The sequence below is a fragment of the Trifolium pratense genome, linkage group LG4, assembly GCF_020283565.1.
Source record: "Trifolium pratense cultivar HEN17-A07 linkage group LG4, ARS_RC_1.1, whole genome shotgun sequence".
Taxonomy (NCBI): Eukaryota; Viridiplantae; Streptophyta; class Magnoliopsida; order Fabales; family Fabaceae; genus Trifolium; species Trifolium pratense.
The window spans coordinates 1,828,801-1,850,023 of record NC_060062.1 but is presented as its reverse complement, the minus strand read 5'-3'; the positions used below and the strand labels follow the sequence as shown (position 1 = coordinate 1,850,023).

Genomic DNA, 21,223 nt, shown 5'->3' with positions numbered 1-21,223 from the left:
AATATATAGGCAGTAGAAATATATCTGTTGAAGATGACCATTGAAAAGCTTGTTGAAACTTGTATCTTGCTTTCTGCAAAAACAGTTGCAATCTGGGTAATAACCACTTCAATGCTTTAACGAAGAGGATAATGTCTTCACATTTATGACAAAAGGACAACTGCTATGATAGTGACATTGTACTTTATTCTTTCCTTTTTGTCAACTATGAAGTGAACCTCTGAGTGACCAAAGTCTGATCTTCTAGGACTGTAGTGACTCAGAGTCTGATGTTCACTGCTTCTGACGCTTTTCAGCTTTTGAAGCTTGCAACCTCTGCACGTCTTTAGAGTCTGCTTCTCAGAGTTTGTTTTTCAGCTTCTCTTAAATACGTTCAAGTGGTTATTAATTTTATCTTTCAATCTCGCACACTTTAATCAAAAATTAGTAACACCAATTGTTCTTTTAAGGCTTAATTAGTCTTTTGGTCCCTTAAAGACATTTTAGGTTTCACAATGGTCCCTTAAAAAAAAAAGGTATGGATTGGTCCCTTAAAGACACATCAGTTTCTCAATTGGTCATTTCCGTCAATTTTTTACAAAAAATGTTAGTTTTAGTTGACTGGATTGTGAATGTCATTAAGTGTAAGTGGTCCACCAAAAACCTTATTAATTTTTAAAAGTTTAACCATTGGAATTTTTTGTTATAATTGGAGTTAAAATTTAACGGAAAGGACCAATATGACAAACATATATGTCTTTAAGGGACCAATCCGGACCTTTTTTTCTTTAAGGGATCAATCCGAGCCTTTTTTTCTTTAAGGGACAATTGTGAAACCTAAAATGTCTTTAAGGGACCAATAGACTAATTAAGCCTTCTTTTAATACTTTGTTATCATTAAAACCACTAGAGAGATTCAATAGAACCAGCCATCGAAGATGAAGTTAAACCGTGAGAACATTAGAGAGAGAGAGAGAGGAGAGAGGTTCAAGAAGATTCAAAGAAGAGTCTCTCCACATACGGCGCCATTGTTCTACTCAACGAAGAACTAGATGATTCAATATGTCATCAAGGAGGAGTGAAAGTAAAAAGTGATTGATATTGTGTGTCTTATCGCCAAAGTTTGCCTTTATATAGGGGGAGATTATTATAACCGTTTGCGCCAGCAGGTGACAACAGTCATTAGAGATGATGATAGCCATTGACAGTAATTTCAGTTGGAAGTGATGCAGGGTGTCGAGGTTCGAACCCTGGTCATCCAGATATCCACCTTAAAGGTGGAATTTATGGCCAGTGGTCACTAGTGTGTATCATTTGTAAAACAACTTTTACTTGGCCCCTTTGAGGATGAATAAAACTTTGATTTTTGCCTAAGCCTTTCATTATCTTCTTCCTCACAAATCATCAAAACAGTTTCCATCATTTTCATCACAGTTTGCAGAAACTGTGCTTGTGCTTATGCTCAAGCCTGCGCACCTATGAGCATTGTGTGTGTGTGCTGTGTAATTGTGTTTGCTGCGCCAACATAAATGAGTTTGGACCGAAAAAACTCGATTGCATTTTAGGCTATGTTTTTATTCTTTGAAAACGAATAAGGTTTGGAAATCTAGAGTTGAAAAAGCCATGGCTTTCTAGAATTTGAGTAAATTTTAGCCAGATCTAGAGTTGAAAAAAATAATAGGATATATATTGAAAGAATCGTGAAAAATCAAGTAGCCATTACAATAATGTTTCAAGATGTTAGTCTAATATGAATTTGCCAAGATTATTGTGAGAAAGAACTGGGAAGAATCAAGTAGCAAACTGCCTGGTTGCATTTACGATAGAGAACGATGAAGAAAAGGGATTACCAGGTAATGAGGAAGAAGACGCGTATGAAAAAAATCAGGTGCAATAAATTTTGTGGGGGACTTTCTATCTAAACCGTCAAATTAGATCCAATGGCCAATAATTAGTCCTCTCATCTCTCACATTAAACACTCCTCTCACTTTATATATATATATATATATATATATATATATATATATATATATATATATATATATATATATATACTCCCTCCGTCTCAAAATATAAGCAAAAGTAGGTCAACAAAAGTGAATGTATTTGGTCTAAATCTTTAACCAAATACATTAAGTTTCTTTGACCTACTTTTACTTATATTTTGGGACGGAGGTAAACTTTCAAGTGAGAGAAATTTTAAAATGAGAGGGTGAGAGGGTTAAATATTAGCCATTAGATTAAATACATGGTTGTGATTAGATTTCAAAATTAATGATTCACATGAGACTTAATTTACTCAATCAGAAACCAAACACATTTCTCTCTCTTCCCTCACTGAAAGCGCGTTTCTGCTTCCTCTGTCTCTCTCACTTCATCGTTCTTTCTTTCTTTCTCTTTCTCCCTTCACTCAACTAAAATAATGTCGTCAATACCAAGCCAGATGCCAAATATGTTTTGTTATCTTTGACATTTTCAAAAAAAAAATCCTTGCCAGATATGAAGAAGGAAAAAGCATAGACAGACAGAGAGGTCAACACGAATTTTAGCAGAATCAGTCGACCGCCAAAAGAAAGAAAGCGACTCTTCACCCAGACAATCTATTCTTTAAACGAACCAACACAGGATCCCAAAAACCCAAACGCTCCGGATCGCCCCCAATAGGAAGGCCTAGATAAAGGAAATGGATCTTTCCCACTTTACAGCCGAGAGCCGACGCAACCTCGCATAACCAGGAATCATGGATATTAACTCAACCAGCACACTTTTATTGAAGTTTACCTTCAAACGCGACATAGTCTCAAACAACACAAGAACAACCCGAAGAGCACGGACATTCGCCCAACTTTTAACCCCCAACAAAAGTGTATCGTCAGCAAACCGAATATGAGAAATCAAAATCGGGTCACGGTCACCTATACTATACCCCGAAAATAAGTTACGTTCAACCATGGCCTCCATCAAAACGTTCAAACCCTCTAGGGCCAACAAAAAAAGGAAAGGGGAAGTGGATCACCCTTTCTTAGGCCCCGCTCAAGGGGGAATTCATCTGTTGGACTGCCTTGACTAAGAAAATAAATTGGTTAAAAGGATAAATTTCAAGAATGAGAAGTGAAGTGGTATACCAAACAAAACATTTTTTTTGAATGGAAAAAATATAATATATACCTAATAATTCATATTAAAATGTTAAAAAAATACTCATCAGGATTCGAACCGATGACCTTTTAGTTATATTTCTTTAAAAAAGTACTCACCAGGATCCTCAGCCATATCAATTATCTTGAAATAATTTTGTAACCAACATCTTTTAAATGCACACTTTTTAAACTTAAAACGTTTTATTTTTCTTTCTAAAAATAAAAACCACTTTTTTTTTCATCTACAAAATCAAATATGTTACTGCATTTTTTTAAACTTTTTTTTATAGAAAACCCGATTTTTTTCCCCGTTTTATTAAATAAAAATCATCAATTAAAAACACATCAATATATAGTCTTAAATCATCTACCTTTCATGTGGTTTACAATGAAGTTTTCCATAATATTTGGTAGTTAATTTGTAAATTATTTATCTATATCTATCATTGTACTTACGGAGTATTATTTTTATCATCACTATATTTTGAGTTATTTTTATTTATTCTTTTTACAATTATTATTATATATTTTTTTAATATCATATATGCTGGTATATAAAACCCGTGCGATAGCATGGGTCGATGACTAGTAAATATAAAAACGAGAACAATACAAGAGAAAGTTCAAAAAAATAAAGAGGTATCAGGAGTACACTTCATCAAAATCTAACAATCTCTATGGTAAAATACAAAAACAAATAGGAAAAAAAGAAAAAAAATTACAAACAAGAGGGCATACCACCATCAAAACTAGATCCCCTTAAAGACACCATGAGAACAAGAAAACCCCTCAAGAAGAGAGAGCAAAGGATTAACCACTGGTAGGGCAAAGTCAAAGAGGACCTCCAATCTTCCTGATCCAACGAGACCCAACATGACAACCCAGCAAATTCTATTGGTTCCAGCATAAAGTAGGGTGTGGATACCCCACTCATAAAAGGAACAGGGGGAGTCAGGGAATTTAACATTTCGGATTCTAGGATCCGATTTTATTTTTCTTTTTTTAATTCTATTTTACTTTTTGTTCTAACACTGTTTACGTGTGTGGGTTCCGTCTTGTTCATAAACCAACATTTCGGAATCTAAGTTCTGAAACTGGTTTTTTCCGGATCCTAGGATACGAATTGGAATTGAGGGTATTTTGAAGTTTTTGGGGGCCTAAAACAATTCAGGGCAGGCTAAAGTAATTTTCAAGATTAAGGACTGACTAATCTAAGAGTTCCAATTCCACAGTTCACTTTAAAACTAGAGCAAAGCTCTGTATGGATATTCCATCAAAATTGCACCAAGAAAAGTCGAACTTGAAACCTGCTACTATTAAGCCAATCCAAGTGGATTAGTTGTTGTAGACTTTTATCTATTAGGGAGTAGCGTGACAAGAGATTGAATATCATTTTAATTTACTTGTAGAGTCAAAAGAGTAATTGGTATAGTATAAGACTACATGTTAATGAACAAGTTGCTGAGTTGCAAGTGCATTAAGAAAATGTTGGTACTCAAAGTCATACCTTAAGTAATACTTATTTATAAACATTACAAGGTACATCTATAATATACGTACACAAATATTTGCACATTATAGTAAACTTATATGTAAAGTTACCAATACAGTTTTTATTAAGAACATGTACAATAATATTTGCTTTCTTCATTACATTCATTGTTCACTTGTTATTAAGCGTTGAAATTTCTAAAACAAAAATTAAGTACTTTGTGAACATGTTTCTTAGGAAGAGGAGTGATAGCAGCACACTCTTTAACAAACACACTCTAATACACTCTCTTCTATTAGTTAAAATTTATATGGGTCCCATAAAAGTTACATGGGTCCACATTTTTTTATGGGACCCATGTGAATTTCAACCAATAAAAGAGAGTGTGTTGGAGTGTGTTTGTTAAAGAGTGTGTTGCTAGCATTATTCTTCTTAGGAAATATATAAATCAAATACGACGAGTAATAGGAATTAATAATAGGTCATTTTTTCTACTCGCTGCAATCCCAAATGACTTAGTCATATCAAGTTCTTCATCTTAACTCCATTGGGAAGCTTCCAATCAAAGTGGTAAAGTAATTGAGCAAGAAGTAATCCCAAATGACGTCATTCAACATTTTTTTTTGGGAGAAAAACCTTTTATTTTATGTTTTTAGTTTGATACAATGGAAACGTTTTATGAGTATATTATTCGATCTAAAAAAATGGATTTAATTATATATTTTGATTATAATAATTAAAATTATATCAGAACAGTTTTTAGCCGTTGTTGTAGAAGTTAAACATAAAACCGTTCTCGTTTCATCTATGGGAACAGTTTTCCACTGTTGTATAAAATTGGCAAAAAATATATATACTACCACAATGGTTTGCCAAAACCGTTGCCTTTGACCCTCTATGAGAACGGTTTTTCTACATCCCAAAATTTAGGCGTTGCGGTAGACCTAAAATGTTGTAGTGGACTCTACTTTCTCGAAGAAGTAAGATACTGTGGCGCAATCTTCAGCTGAAGTTGAGTATTTAGCGGCTGGTTTGGCTACACAACAATCACTTTGGTTGAGAAGAATATTGGAAGATATTGGAGAGAAGCAAGAGGGAAGTCTCCAGCTTCATTGTGACAACAAATCAGCTATTGCCATGGCAAATAATCCTGTTTTTCATAGCCGGACCAGACACATTAACATAAGCATCACTTCATTCGAAGTGTGATTGAAGAAGGAGATGTGCAGTTGATTTTCTGCAGTTCACAAGAGCAACTTGCAGACATCTTTACTAAAGCACTACTAAGAGGAAGATTTCAGCAACTTAGAGAAGCAATGGGAGTTAAAGAGCAGCACATTAAGGGGAGTATGTTAGTTAATATGCTGATTTGATTTTATGTTAGTGGACTATGATAAAGTAGTGGAAATTATCTAATGTCATTGTTATTAGTGGAAGCACTTAGTGCTTAGTGGAGTGTTTAATCATTGATTAAGCATTTAGTAGTGGTGACTCTTTGATAGTTGTAACCATCACTACTTATGCTATATATATTCATGTGTATGAGATGCATTTAAAATAAGAAATATACATGAATATTCAGTCCCAAAAATATTATCCTACTCTAAATTATGCAACAATATAATTTATAATATATACCACCTCTAGAATACCACCAACAAGAATATTGAATATCATTTTAATACAGTTTTTATCAAGAACACATACAATAATAATTGCTTTCGTCATTACATTCATTGTTCACTTGTTATTAAGCGTTGAAATTTCTGAAACAAAAATTAAGTACTTTGTGAACATGTTTCTTAGGAAATATATAAATCAAATACGACGAGTAATAGGAATTAATAATAGGTCATTTTTTCTACCCGCTGTAATCCCAAATGACTCAGTCATATCAAGTTCTTCATTCTTAACTCCATTGGGAAGTTTCCAATCAAAGTGGTAAAGTAATTGAGCAAGAAGCAAATCAATAATGGGTAAGCTAAATGAAATGCCCGGACACATCCTCCTTCCAGCACCAAATGGTATGTATTCAAAGTTTGTACCTTTGAAGTCAATCGCACTATTAAGAAATCTATTAGGTTTGAAAGTCTCAGCTTCAACCCAATACCTTGGATCTCTCCCGATGGCCCAAGCATTAATAACGACCCTTGTTTTAGCAGGAATATCATACTTATTTATTTGGCACATCTCTCTATTTTCTCTTGGAGCCAACAATGGTGCCGGAGGATGCAGTCTCAATGTTTCTTTGATGACAGACTTTAAGTATACTAAATGGTGCAACTCTGTCTCATCCACATACCCCTTTCTATCAAACACTCTCCTTACCTCAACTTGTGCTTCTTCCATAACATTAGTGTTCTTTACCATCTCAGATATCCCCCACAACGCAACCGTTGCCGCTGTCTCAGTACCACCGGTGAACATGTCCTGCAAATTAAAATACTATGATTAGTCAAGATAATGTTCCTTTTCTTCTTCTTCTTCTTAATATTTCTCTTCATCAAATGTTACTTTTAAACATATGCAAAATTATAAATTAGTCTTTAAATTGCGAAAATAAGTGTATTAATATAATGGTTTTAGACTAACCTGGATGACTGATTTTATATTTTCATCAGTCAAGGGATGTTGCGAGTGAGTCTTTTCTTTTTGAAGTTTGATAAGAACATCTACTAGATCATCATCCTTTGTTGCTTCTATTGGATTGCTTTTGTGTTCATCAATGATGTCTTGCAATATCATATCAACCTCTCTTTGAAGTTTTTCAAGTTTAGTCTTCGCCCTACTTAACCTCTTAAGCAATTGAATAGAAGGATACAAATCAGCAATACAAAATCCTCCCAACATACTCAATGCTTCCCCCATTCTCGATTTGAACACTTGTTGGTGTTTGTTCTTTTTCCCAAAAGCTGCCCGCGCTGTTATTGCACATGTCATTGACATAATCTTTTCTGTGAGATTAACAACGGATCCTTCACTTACAGATATTGATTCAACAAGATTTGAAACCTCTTCTTCTCTTGTGGACCTAAATGATTGGACACACTTTGGACTTAATAGCTCTATTACACATATCTTTCGTAGTTGCCTCCAGTGTTCTCCATATGGAGAGAAGGCGATATCTGAAGCATTGTAACTCCATATTGTTGACAAAAGAAGGTTTGGCCTATCACAAAAGGTATGGTCATTTGTTTTCATAATCTCTTTGGCCATTTCTGGTGAACTAACTATTATGTATGATACTTCTCCTAGTTTTAGGTGCATTAAGGGTCCATATTTCTCTGCTAATTTTTTTAAGCATCGATGGGGTAGTAAGGTGCTAATAACATGATGTATATTTCCTATGAGTGGCAATTTCCATGGTCCTGGTGGTAAATTGATACTGGAATTGTTACAACTCCAACTTTTAACTATTTTGTAAAGCACCAAGAGGAAGAGAAAGGAGGCCATGATGGTACTAGTATTAGAGAAAGGGTTGTGAAGTTCCATAATGATAGCTTGATCCAAAAGGAACTAAAGAAGAATGCCTATGTGAAAGTATCTTTGCAAAAGACTCGCAGGATAATATGCATTCTCACGATAAGACAGTTGATAGGAACCATATATATATATATATATATATATATATATATATATATATATATATATATATACCAGAACATCGACCCGTGTGGTGCACAGGTCTGATTAGCTGTGGGATATATAATGATTAAATAAGATATGATAATTCCAATAATGTAAGGTATATGGAAAAAGTTGAGTAACATTAAACGATAGTTCAACAATAATTTTGGAAAAATATTCATACAAAGAAAATTATATTATATTACGGAAGACTTCCTTATAGACCACATTCGAAGTCTTAGTCGTATCTTCACCGTCGTCATCGATGATCAATATTTTTAATCCTTTTCTAGAAGTAACTCTTGAAATTACAACATACAACTAACCATGTGTAAACACTGGCGACGGAAGATATATCCCAACACTACTAGAAAACTCGCCTTTAGCGACCGATTTAGAGACCGATTTTCATCAAAATCGGTCTCTAAATCCATTAGCGACCGATTTAGCGACCATCTAAAATCAGCATCAAAGACCCTGGTCGCTATTCAGTTGTGACCAACCCAGCGACTAATTTGGTAGCGACCGGATTAGCGACCGGATTAGCGACCGATTTTAGAGACCGAAATAGTGACCGAACTTAGAGACTGACTTAGAGACTGAGTTTGTGAGGCTCATTGCGACGCATTATTCAACACTACAGCGACTGATTTAGTGACTGAATGTAGCGACTGATTTAGTGACCGATTTGAACTTAGTTACTTTATTCATTGCGACTGAATTAGCGACGCTTTCTGAAAAAATCGGTCTCTATTTCAGTCTCTAATGATTCTTTTAAAATTATTAATATTATTAATTTTTTTTTGATGTAATTATTAATATTATTAATTTACAATCACATGAAAGCAAATTTTGAATTTAATTTAATATCTCTAAAGCTATTTCATACACACCAAACAATTAAACATGCACACAACAATATGACAATATATCAATTATATTTAAGTATTACAACTATTTATCCAAAAATACATATATATAATCAATCAAAAAGATAACCAAGATATAACAATACAAAAACTAGAACATACAGCCAATATGCCTCTAAAATACTAAGATATAACAATACTAAGAGATATAACAACACATAATATCCCACTTCCTCTATCTTGTGTCCATTTCCATTAAAAGAAGAATTTTGAGCAGGTCAAATTATATCAAAGAAAGAGCATTCCTTCATTCAACTTGTAAAATCTGCAAATTGGAAGAAATTTATCAGATAAAAACATTTATACACATTAATAAAATCCCTACAAACAAATTTAATCTAAAGAAATAAGCCCTACACAAAATTCAGCGGTGCAAAGAAATTAATCAAGTATCGAATGAAAGGCTTAAATTTGTGTGGATCTTTATATAGTCTTACACTATTAACGAATATAGCACCTAGTCAGTGTCCCATTTGATTATAAAAAAAACTATGGTCAATTTCTATAATAAGCACATTTTAGATTCAAAAAAGCATGGAACAAATGTATTTCTATAATAAGCACATTTTAATAGTACATGCTGTAAATTGTAAAGTTAATAGTCTCATATCTTAATCATAAAACAGATTATATATATATATATAATCACTCAATCATACCTTAGTAGAAGTAGACAAAACTTTCTTCTCACTAATTCTCTCATACTCTATTTCTTAGTACCATCTTTCAATCCCTACCAAGACACAATGCATAAATACCAAATAAGAAATAATAGGCATTTGCAATGAAACTTTATTAGTTGCAAAAATACCAAATAAGAAACCACTTATTTTTATAATATTCAGCGTCATGCTGACCTGCAAGAATAGAAATGCTCCAGCTTCAGATTGAACAACGAATAATGAAGACAGTTGAACATCAGAGAAAGTAATCCTAACAAGCTAGTATATGACAATGACAAGTATGTGGAAGTGACTTCTACAATGAACCGTTATATGTTTTATGTAAAAACATGGACATTCCAACAAGTATATGAAGCAATTACAATGAAAGCCCACAAATTTGGAAGTAATTTGATGACTTCTAATAGATAATTACATTAGATAGCTTCTACTATTGGCAATGTCCTTCATTTTATATCGCATCACAAATGGTTTAAAATTATAGAAAAGGCACATATATAAACAGAGATATACTTTTCAGATGCATTAACGAAATCTTCAACCTAAACTAAACGGAACGTCAAATAACTGCAAAATGCTCCATCAGCTTTTGATTCCCATCAAACCTGAAAGTCAAACAATCATTACATAGTTCCAAAATCGGTAAATTGGGATTAAATAACTTCAACATAGTCAGCCACAAGATAGACAAAGAAGAATCCACAACTCCAAATTTTCCAATTAAATTGAGATCACCACTTGTCTGCATTTTCTCAACAAAGACTGCAAGCAAACATAGTTCCATATAAAATCTTCCACACTAAATTACTGGCAGCAATCATTACAGCAAACTCCCAAAAGTTATATATACATAACTGAAGTTCCAGACTTTGCTATGGTACCCAAATTCTTTACTAAATCCTCCTTTGTCATACCAATACCTTTGTCTCAAATATATAGAATTTTCTTTTCTTTATCTAACTTAATCTGTAACAGTACGTAACACGGTTTAATTATACGAAATAAACCACTAAAAAAACAATTAACTATAACCCTTTCTTAGGTATTCATCATAAATTAACAAAACAAATATAGGAAAATAAACTAATTAACTAATCTAATGATATAAATAGATGCTTAAATTAAATATTTAGAAATGATAACCTGGATTTCAAGCTTGGCGTTGTCACCTTCACCTAAAATCTCCTTGTCAGTGAGGGAAAGGAACCTAATCTTGTCCAATGCCTACAATATAGAACTCATTTCTGATCAATACAAAGTTCTATTTCTTGTATAAAAATCAAAATGCAACGATTATCCAATTCAAAAACAAGAATAAGCTTACACTAGAAGCATTTGAAATAAGTCTTGACACTTCCGCTTGAAACTCAAACTTCTTTGTGTTACTCCGATGCAATCTCTTCGAGAACGAATGAACGATTCCAATTCCCTTCATTCACACAACAAAATCACAAATCAAAACATAAAAACATAGAAACAGATATCGAATGAGAGGATCGTGAATTGTAATTCATAGCCACCTCTTAACCACATTTGAATCTATTGAAAGTCCATGTGGAACAGCGCCGATATTATCCTCCACCTTCGGTGCAATTGCAAACTCAAATGGACAAAACAAGAAATTGCAAACTGAGAAGTGTGAACGAAATGAAATCAGAAACCAGAAAAGAAACTAGAAACTACAATTGTGAACTCGTGCAAAATGAAATCAACATGAAATTAGAAATAAACTTATGAAACTTAATAGTAAAAGGAAAAATAAAACAAATAGAAGCCACATAAACAAAATCCAAATAAATAAATAAAACTAGAACTGTGAAGTCACAACAAAATCGCAAGATGAACATAATAGAATGGAGAAGACCCAAAAACAAAATAAAATTGCAAACTTACAGAGATGGATTGAAGAGATTTTGCAGAAATCCTGAAATTAAAGAAAAGATATATAAGATATTCAAATTGGAAAAAGAAGAAGAAAGCAAAAAATAGAACCTTACACTGAGGAGTGAGATTAGGGTTCATTGTGGTCTCACAATTGCTACGATTGGAAGTTGAATCGTGAGATTAGGATTCGTCGCGGTCTCTCTATTAGAAGCAGCGATTGAGTGTCAAAATCAAAGGGATTAGGACAATTGTTGAACTCGAAGGTATGTGGACGTGAATTGGACAAGATTTGATATAATCCCTCTTATTAGCCCATTATGTGTGAAGTGTGAACTCTCCAATTCACCATCTTTCAATGGAATTTTATTTTCAAGACATTAGAAAAGCACAAAAATTGAAAGCTTGCATTCCTACAATTGATAACAGGAAAAATAGAAACTCAAATTTCTTGTTTTGTAGTATGGCTGATACCTGTTATTTAGCATAGATACAATTTCATAAACGCAAGTTTTCTAGATATGTACATTACAACTCACATTTAAGCTCATGAATGTTAGTATTGGTAGAGCCTCATATTACCAACCTATCTACCTTTGGAACAAAACCACAAACAATCTTACAGATTTCACATCCCATTTCACTTTTACCATAGATTCACTACATTTTATCCAAAACCTAGTTATTTAACTCATTTTAACTAATCTTCCTTTAACAATCAGATTCTTTAATTCATATATCTATGAAAAGAATTAGTTTGATGTGTTAATCAGAGAAAGTAGAAAGAATTACCCAAAAGATGACGAGGATATAAATGACTTAATTAAAAAAAAATATGTAGGTACACAAGGTAAAACAAATCACTTTCTTTGTTTAAGACTTTAAAGTTGTTGCAGGCAATTACAGAAGAATAATTTTCAATTTTTTTTTTCCATTCAATCCACCACCACAGCTGCAATATAATTTCAACATTATGAATACACGTGTAAATTTATACCTTCACATTATTAATAATAATTGAAATGATACATAACATAAATCACGTTGTTGAATGTGAGTGGTCTATTTCCATTCCAAAGAACGGATACTTGAACAAATTAGAAAAGTTCCCCAAATGCATAAGTTTAGAAATCATAGAACACAAAGAACGTCATCTTTTAATGCAAAAGAAATCCGAAATCTTAGAGTGCAAATTTAAAAATAGAAATCAAAGAAGAATAAGAGAAATCCAAATACCTTATGACCGAGACGAGGTTCAATTGCGATGAATAATGGTGAACGATGCAAACACGATGAAGAGTTTCTGGGTTCAACGAACTCTAGAACGATGGGGCAGATGGTTTTAGGGTTTTAACGAGTTCTGGGTTCTGGTTTAAACGAGTTGAGCTTCTGGGTTTTAGGGTTTCAATGAGTGAGATTGAGTGACTATGGAAGAAAAGAGTAAGGGTTTTTGATTGGGTGATAGGTTTTGGGTGTGGGAGAATTTGAGATTGAAGAAGAAAAGGTTTCTAGGTTCGCGTAAAAAGAAACCGAAGGTTTTGGCATACGAATGTCGTTTTAAGAAAAATATTGAATTATGAAAATTATTTAACAAAATAATAGCATATATTAAAAAAATTAAAACAATAGCGACGGAATTTACGGTCGCTAATAAATCGGTCTCCAATTCAGTCTCTATAGTCACTTAGTGACCGATGTAGCGACCGATTTGCTTTTTGACTTTCACACTCGGAATTTGGTCTCTAATTCGGTCTCTATAGAGACTGAATTATTTCGGTCGCTAAATCGGTCTCTAAAAGCGAATTTTCTAGTAGTGCAACATGCTTTAAAGATTGTCTCTGACTCTTATTAATAGTCGTCGCAAAAGAAATCATTATAGGAAATTGTCTCCGTTGAGATTTAAAAGGAATTCTCACGTCAGATGGTGTTAGAGAAAATCTAGGTATGAAAACCTGATCACCAATATTACTTCCTGAATTAATTTTTCCTTCAAGAGCACGTTTTCCCAATCTCGTAATAATAAGTCTTGTTCCATTGCATAATCCTAATTTTTGATTCAAATTCCTTAATAGCATAATTGGAACTCCAACTTTAAGTCTCAACTTGTGATTTGGAAGTCCCGACGTAGAAATCGTGTTCAAAAATTCGGGAGTATGAACATCATCCGCTGTTTGACCGTCTACATTTTGTATGAGTGGAGTATCATAACTCAAATATATTTTTTCTTCACCAGGAATTAAATCCAACATATAATCATTTATTGTGTCGACTATTGAATTTTTAGGAGCTAGTATAGCTCTATTTTGGAAATACGTTATATCGTTCATGTTTTGTAAAAGTTTGGGATAAGTGCTTTCAACGATAGAAGCAAGAGGATCACCTGAATTTGGAATCAATAAATCTGATGGAATGTCAAGTTCTAAATCATCGTCGTTGTCATCTCCAATTTCTCCATCTCCAACACCCAAAACCCATTCAGTAAACAATCTTCTTTGTTCAACGTCTGCATTCGAAGCACCACCGAGAAGCCTCATGTTTTTACTCAATGTTAAAACTTCAAAAAAAATCCAAAGAACTGAAGAATTAATAGTAGCATGACAACTTTTGGCCTTGTACCTTTGTGTATTACTGGTATAATTTGTCTAAAATCTCCGACAAAAACAACAACTTTTCCACCGAAGGGAATGTGTTTATTTTTTTCATCAACAGACTTGAGATTATCTTTTAAAGTTCGATCAACCTCTTCGAAACAGTCTTTGTGCATCATTGGTGCTTCATCCCATATAATGAGCTTTGCTTTTTGTATTAATAGCGCCAAAGAGCTTTTAGGAACTATGGTACATGTTGAAAACTCGTCAACATTTAGAGGAATACAAAACCTTGAATGTGCTGTTCTACCGCCAGGTATAAGCAATGCAGCGATCCCACTTTAGGCAACTGTTAAAACTATCTCACATTTTGAGCGTAATGCGACTGACATGACCCTTCAGATAAATGTCTTCCCTGTACCGCCATAACCATAAAGAAAAAACTCACCAGGTTTGTTTTCGTTAACTCTTGTCATGATTGTGTCATATACTTTACGTTGCTTTGAAGTCATAGTTGACATCAATCTAACATGTTCCTCAGCTAATGATTGTCTGTTATAATTCAATTCGTCGTGTATTAAACTATTTTGTATATCAGGAACTAATGATGTGTCTGCTCTAGGCATTGGAGGATAATCTTTTAAACTCTTCCCACAACTACGTAACATCATCTCAAAATCTGCTAGTGCATATTGTATCAATTGATCATCGGTTAATATTAAATCTGCAATGTTAAAATCAAAATAATGAATGTGATTAGTGACATGACTATGGTTGTGTTTGGTTGTATTGCAATAAAAATTGATTTAGCATAATTGAGTTTGATAGATTTGATTTTGGTTAAAAATGAGTTAAACAGAATTGATTTATGTTTGGATAAATTAACGTAAAAATAAAGAAATAAAGGGTATTTATAAAAATATCAATTCTTTTTCCATTTTTTTTTTGACAAAATTCTTTTTCCAATTTTAAAAAACTACAATTTAATAAACTGCATAATAAATAATTTAAAAAGTGATATAAGCAAAGTTACATGAGTAAAAAAATAAACAACTAATAAGTATGGTTTTATAGAAATAGGTGAAAATATTTTATACCTGAAGCACCAAGCAAGTATCTCTGTTTGTGCAAAATGTCATCAATCAAAAGATGTGAAGTACTTGTCCAAACTATTTCTGGCTGGTCAGCTGATCTGACACCAATAATGTTGCAAACATTATCCTTAAAAAATTCTCTGAACCCTAGTAGCTTGTCTCTTTTATTGCCTCTATATACTCCTTATCATCATCCAGCAAACCCCTTGCAAAACAGGCTTCCTTGAAACTATCATATTTGAAATTATCCACTGTTTTTAATTCATCAAAAGAAGTAAGGACCTTTGACGTAGTTTAACAATGTCCTCGAATAAAATCTTTCACCTACACCAGGTGGTGCAAAGTGAACTCTTCCAATTGAAAAACATTTTTGTCTTGGAGCCCACTGTTGCAAATTTTCTTTCCACACAAACTTAGTTGAGAATTGACTATATATTAAATTTTTTGCCTTTGGAAATTTCTTGTTTGCATCCATCCATGCCAAAAATTTTGATGTGCGACTCTTTGGTTTGTTTAGAACGTCTTCAATACGCTCGTTATCTTCAAATAAAAAAGTGTGCTCATCTTCAAGATGATAATTAAGTCGCTCAACCATAGGCTCTCTATAGTGTATATCAAAAGAAAATATCCTCCAAGCAACTTCACATGCCGACAAATATCTACAGTCATAATACATCTTTATTTCATCAAAACATTGTGACTTGTCGCTTCCACTACCAGATGTATAGAAATTTGCTCTAACACGATCATTGTGACTTGTCACTAAATGCAAAATTGTGTCGTGTGTGAAAATCCTAATATCAATACTCGGTATCATAATTTTAATAGAAATAACATATAAAATAAAATTAAATATAAATAATTGAGAATTTGGTGTAAAAAACAATCTATTAAAAAATTTGGAAATATACTAACTTCGGTTACGCAAAACTCAACGCAGTAGGTCCGACATCTAATTTGCAATTCATTAACCAACTTCTCCCGATCAGATAAGTGATCGGGATTCAAAGTATATATATATATATATATATATATATATATATATAAAGTTAGCATAAAGTTTTAAAACAATATCGATTTCAGGAATAAAGATAATAAATCACAAAACAGAATTAAAGTTTATACACACCTAAATTAAATCGAATTGTGGTGAAGTTGTTAACATGAGACATTGAAATGTGAAAGATTTTTTTTTTTTTATAATAGATTTCAATATTGTTGAAGGTATTATAGTATGAGAATATATATATATATATATATATATATATAACTTTCCAAATCACACGTGATAATAACTTTCCAAATCTCACATGATAATTATTCTGTAAATTTATGATCCGGTAGAAAAAAATCATTGATCGGGAAAGACATAAAAATATTTCGCGATGAATAATATAGTCAACAATAAATTTGATATGATATACTTTTAAAATTGATGGTGTTTATCAATTATTGCACATAATTTTAATCACAATTGGTATACTTGTCATAGTGGTTGGAAATATTGTCTTGCACTGAAGGGTTGCAGGTTCAAATCATAATCAAGACAAAATTGTATTATTTTTTAATAAAAATTGCAAGATAATTCGAAAACAAATTAGGGTTTAGGGTTTGCTTGCGTATACAAACTTATAATATAAAAGATATATATCTTCTACCTCTCTATATTTTAAATCTATCTTTGTATTCATTTTCTCATTTATTTATTTATTTTTGACTAAAAACAACATTAATTCAGATTGATAAAATAAATCGAATAATACGATTCAAAACGCTAAAACTGGGAATAGCCTAGAAATATGACAAACTTGAAGTGCTCAAAATCAGCAAGAGAAAAACTAAGTATACGTCAAAATCACTAAATTAAATAAAAAGGAAAGGAAAAAACAATTTAGAGGGGTGATTTTGAGTCAAAACCACCCCTCCTTGATGGATGAACAAAAAAAAAATAAACTAGGTTTAGGAGGAAGGGGGAGGGAGGGGGGGCAAAACCTACAACAATCCCTAACAATATGTTTTGTTTGGTAGTGTGGAAAACGTGTGCCCCTCCAAAAGTATATGTCTTTTCTTGGCAATTCCTGCAGGATAGGTTACCAACTCGTCAAAATCTCTAGAAGTAGGGCGTCATTGGGGATGCTAGTGCTTCTATGTGTGTTATGTGGTTCAGAACTTGAATCAGCTGATCACTTATTCGGTTCTTGCAACCAAATCTCACCAATCTGGTATAGTATTCTTCAAGGTTGGGCGTGGAGCTTATGCCTTCTCGTGGTGTTTTAGGCTTTCTTTGGCATGGGTGTGGGTAGAAAAGATAGATTGGGGTGGTTGTTAATTTGGCATACTATTGTGTGGACTATTTGGAAATCTCGAAATGACGTCTTCTTTTCGGAACGGGACTTTTCAGTTGAGTGTCTGGTAGATAGGGTGAAACTTTTATCTTGGAAATGGTTTCTAGGAAAAAAAACCCCGACTCCCCCTGTTCCTTTTATGAGTTGGGTATCCACCCTACTTTATGCTGGAACCGATAGAATTTGCTGGGTTGTCATGTTGGGTCTCGTTGGGTCAGGAAGATTGAAGGTCCTCTTTGACTCTGTCCTACCAGTGGTTAATCCTTGGCTCTCTCTTCCTGAGGGATTTTCTTGTTCTCATGGTGTCTTTGAGGGGATCTAATTTTGATGGTGGTATGTCCTCATGTTTGCAATTTTATTTTTTTTGCCTATTTATTTTTGTATTTTACCATAGAGATTGTTAGCTTCTGATGGAGTGTACTTCTGGTACCTCTTTATTGTTTTGAACTTTCTCTTGTACTGTTCTCGTTTTTATATTTACTAGTCACCGACCCGTGCTATCGCACGGGTTTTGTACACCATATATGATATTAAAAAATATATAATAATAATTGCAAAAAGAATAAATAAAAACAACTCAAAATATAGTGATGACAAAAATAATACTCCGTAATATTCAGTACAATGATAGATATAGATAAATAATTTACAAATTAACTACTAAACATTATGGAAAACTTCATTGTAAACCACATTTCCAGTTTCATCTATATATAGATGAAAGGTAGATGATTTAAGACTATATATTGATGTGTTTTTAATTGATGATTTATATTTAATAAAAAAATGAATATGTATAAAACGGGTAAAAAAAATCGGGTTTTCTATAAAAAAAAGGGTTAAAAAACGCAGTAACATATTTGATTTTGTAGATGAAAAAAAGTGGTTTTTGTTTTTAGAAAGAAAAATAAAACGTGTTAAGTTTAAAAAGTGTGCATTTAAATGATGTTGGTTACAAAATTATTTCAACATAATTGATATGGCTTAGGATCCTGGTGAGTATTTTTTTTAAAGAAATTTAACTAAAAGGTCACGAGTTTGAATCCTGGTGAATATCTTTTTAACATTTTAATATGAATTATTAGGCTTAGGATTAGGGAAGAGAGAGAAATGTGTTTGGTTTCTGAATGTGTAAATTAAGTCTCATGTGAATCATTAATTTTGAAATCTAATCACAACCATGTATTTAATCTAATGGCTAATATTTAACCCTCTCACCCTCTCATTTTAAAATTTCTCTCGCTTGAAAGTTCCCAATGAATTTGCCCATATTATTGTGAGAAAGAACTGGGAAGAATCAAGTAGCAGACGTATCTCGTTGCATTTACGATAGAGAACGGTGAAGAAAAGGGATTACCATGTAACGAGGAAGAAGACACGTATGAAAAAAATTAGGTGCAATAGATTTTGTGTGGGACTTTCTATCTAAACCTTCAAATTAGATCCAATGGCCAATAATGAGGAGTGTTTAATGTGACAGATGAGAGGACAAAAGTCACAGGTTTCTTGGACCTTCTTCACCTCGGCTCCTAGGGTGGCCTTTTCCAGCTTCCTTTTTAATAGGTCTATCTCTTTCTGATAGGCAGTTTCTTTGTCGAGTTGCAGCATTCCAGCAGGTTTAGAAGTTCGCTCGTTGCTCATGTTGTATTTGTTCTGGCACATTTGTTCAATGCACTCCTTAACTTCTTCTGCGGTCTTTGCATTGATCGATTCTCCAGCTGAGGCGTCAAGGTGCATCCTGTGTTGTATGTGCATTCCCCCGGTGAAGATTTGCATCAACTCCATAAGGTTGAGCCTATGGTTAGGGCACTTTCTTTTCAGTAGGTTGAAGCGCTCATAGGCCTCTCCTAGTGTTTCGTTGTCATGTTGCTTAAAGTTCATGATATCTGCCTTTCTCTTCTGGAACTGGTTGTGAGTGAAGAATCATTCTAGAAATTTGTCTTCCAGCTCCTTCCACGTCTGGATGGTTCTACTGGGTAAGCACTGTAGCCATTCTTTTGTTGTACCTGTCAAGGAAAAAGCGAACAGTCGAAACTTTTTCTTTAATGTGTTGCCCAAAAATAATTGGGTCGGGCCAGACTGGCCACATATAAAGTCTAGACCACCGGGCCAAGTCGGATTAGGTCGGGTTAGCCCATTTGACAACTCTAACAATTCCACTGCAGAGAATAAAGTGTGGATCTCAACCTTCCGATTTTACTTTTTTTACTTAAACCACTAACAAACAAAAAAAATGAACGGTGAGGATTACACCGGAGAAACTTTACATAATTATGACTACTTATTCATTTTATTTATTTTTATATTTTTGTACAATTTCATTTTATTTCATATCCGCACACAATGAATAATTATTTTCCATTGCACCAACCGAGAAATCCAACACCGATAAGGAAATTTACGTGCAACTACTCATCACAAGTTGTCCTTGTTTAGAATCTACAGTATAATAAGACCATCAAATAGATCACAAGTACAGTACACTAAGGGTCTGTTTGGTTCAACATAGGGGGAGGGGAGCAGGGACGGACATAAGGGGGGGCAAGTAGGGGCTGAGGCCCCCCCCTCTTGTCATATTTTTTTTTCTTTCATATACTTGTTCCTGATATATATGTACACATAAATTAATATTTGAGAGATGTGTTAAAAGATTAGTAACGACTGATTGACGCAAATCATGCACCCACAACATAGTAATTGTAACAATTTACTACTTTAAAATATTTTGATAATATGTATTAGACACTATTAAAGTCGAAATTCGATTAAGTTAGTTCTGATTGTTTGCTATAAGTGAGAGATTATTTTCTGCTATGAAGATTGTGAAAATTAGGTTGAGAAACAAGATAGAAAATGAATTTCAAACTAATTAATACAGATTCAGTTGTTGATGAATTTTATGATATAGAGCAATATCGTGTACAATTTAGATAAACAATGTAATGTATTTTTTATTGAATATATTTAAGTACTATTATAATTATGATTATGATTTATTTAATATTTATTATTTAATTATTCCGGCCCCCCGTTTTATAGATTCTTGGATCCGTCCCTGGAGGGGAGGGGAGGTATTTTAATGAAGGGGAAGGGAGGTGAGGGGAGGGGAGGTGAAATTTGTACTTACACATATGTTTGGTTCAAAAGAAGGAAGGGGAGGGGAGGTGAGAGATTTTAATTAGATATATGTTTGGTTCAAGAGGGGGAGGGGAGAGATTTTAAAACTAATTTACTTTTTTATCCTTATAATTTTCATGTAGTCTGACAATTTTATAGCTACTTGGTGCGAATTAACCTATATATCCACAATATTTTCTCAATTTTTATGATTGATCTAACCCAAAAATAATATTTATAAGTTTAAATTACCTATAAATATATTTAAAAGAATTTTTTGATAATTATTAACAAAAAAAACCTTGTACTGATACTAATATTGTACAAAATAGTAATATTTATTTATA

At 33.1% G+C, this 21,223-nt stretch overlaps 1 protein-coding gene, 1 long non-coding RNA gene and 1 pseudogene across 5 annotated transcripts; all 3 read right to left on the bottom strand.

Moving 5' to 3' along the window:
- Positions 1 to 6,314: 6,314 nt before the first annotated feature.
- Positions 6,315 to 8,211, bottom strand: LOC123919444 (cytochrome P450 71D10-like). Its single transcript, XM_045971363.1, has 2 exons — positions 7,205 to 8,211; positions 6,315 to 7,042 (listed from the first exon to the last, which is right to left on the bottom strand). The coding sequence occupies exons 1-2, from the start codon at positions 8,102 to 8,104 to the stop codon at positions 6,431 to 6,433; spliced, it is 1,512 nt and encodes a 503-aa protein (XP_045827319.1). The 5' UTR covers positions 8,105 to 8,211; the 3' UTR covers positions 6,315 to 6,430.
- Positions 8,212 to 8,443: 232 nt separating this feature from the next.
- On the bottom strand, positions 8,444 to 16,231 carry LOC123920680 (annotated as a pseudogene).
- On the bottom strand, positions 9,197 to 13,307 carry LOC123919452. Of its 4 annotated transcripts, XR_006813213.1 has the most exons (8): positions 12,969 to 13,307; positions 11,849 to 12,145; positions 11,745 to 11,775; positions 11,372 to 11,480; positions 11,176 to 11,280; positions 10,026 to 11,075; positions 9,828 to 9,901; positions 9,197 to 9,433 (listed from the first exon to the last, which is right to left on the bottom strand). It is a non-coding gene; the product is annotated as an uncharacterized LOC123919452 (long non-coding RNA). The 4 variants fall into 4 exon arrangements; XR_006813212.1 differs by having other exon boundaries at positions 9,828 to 11,075; XR_006813215.1 differs by having other exon boundaries at positions 9,828 to 11,075; positions 11,372 to 11,451.
- Positions 16,232 to 21,223: the final 4,992 nt, after the last annotated feature.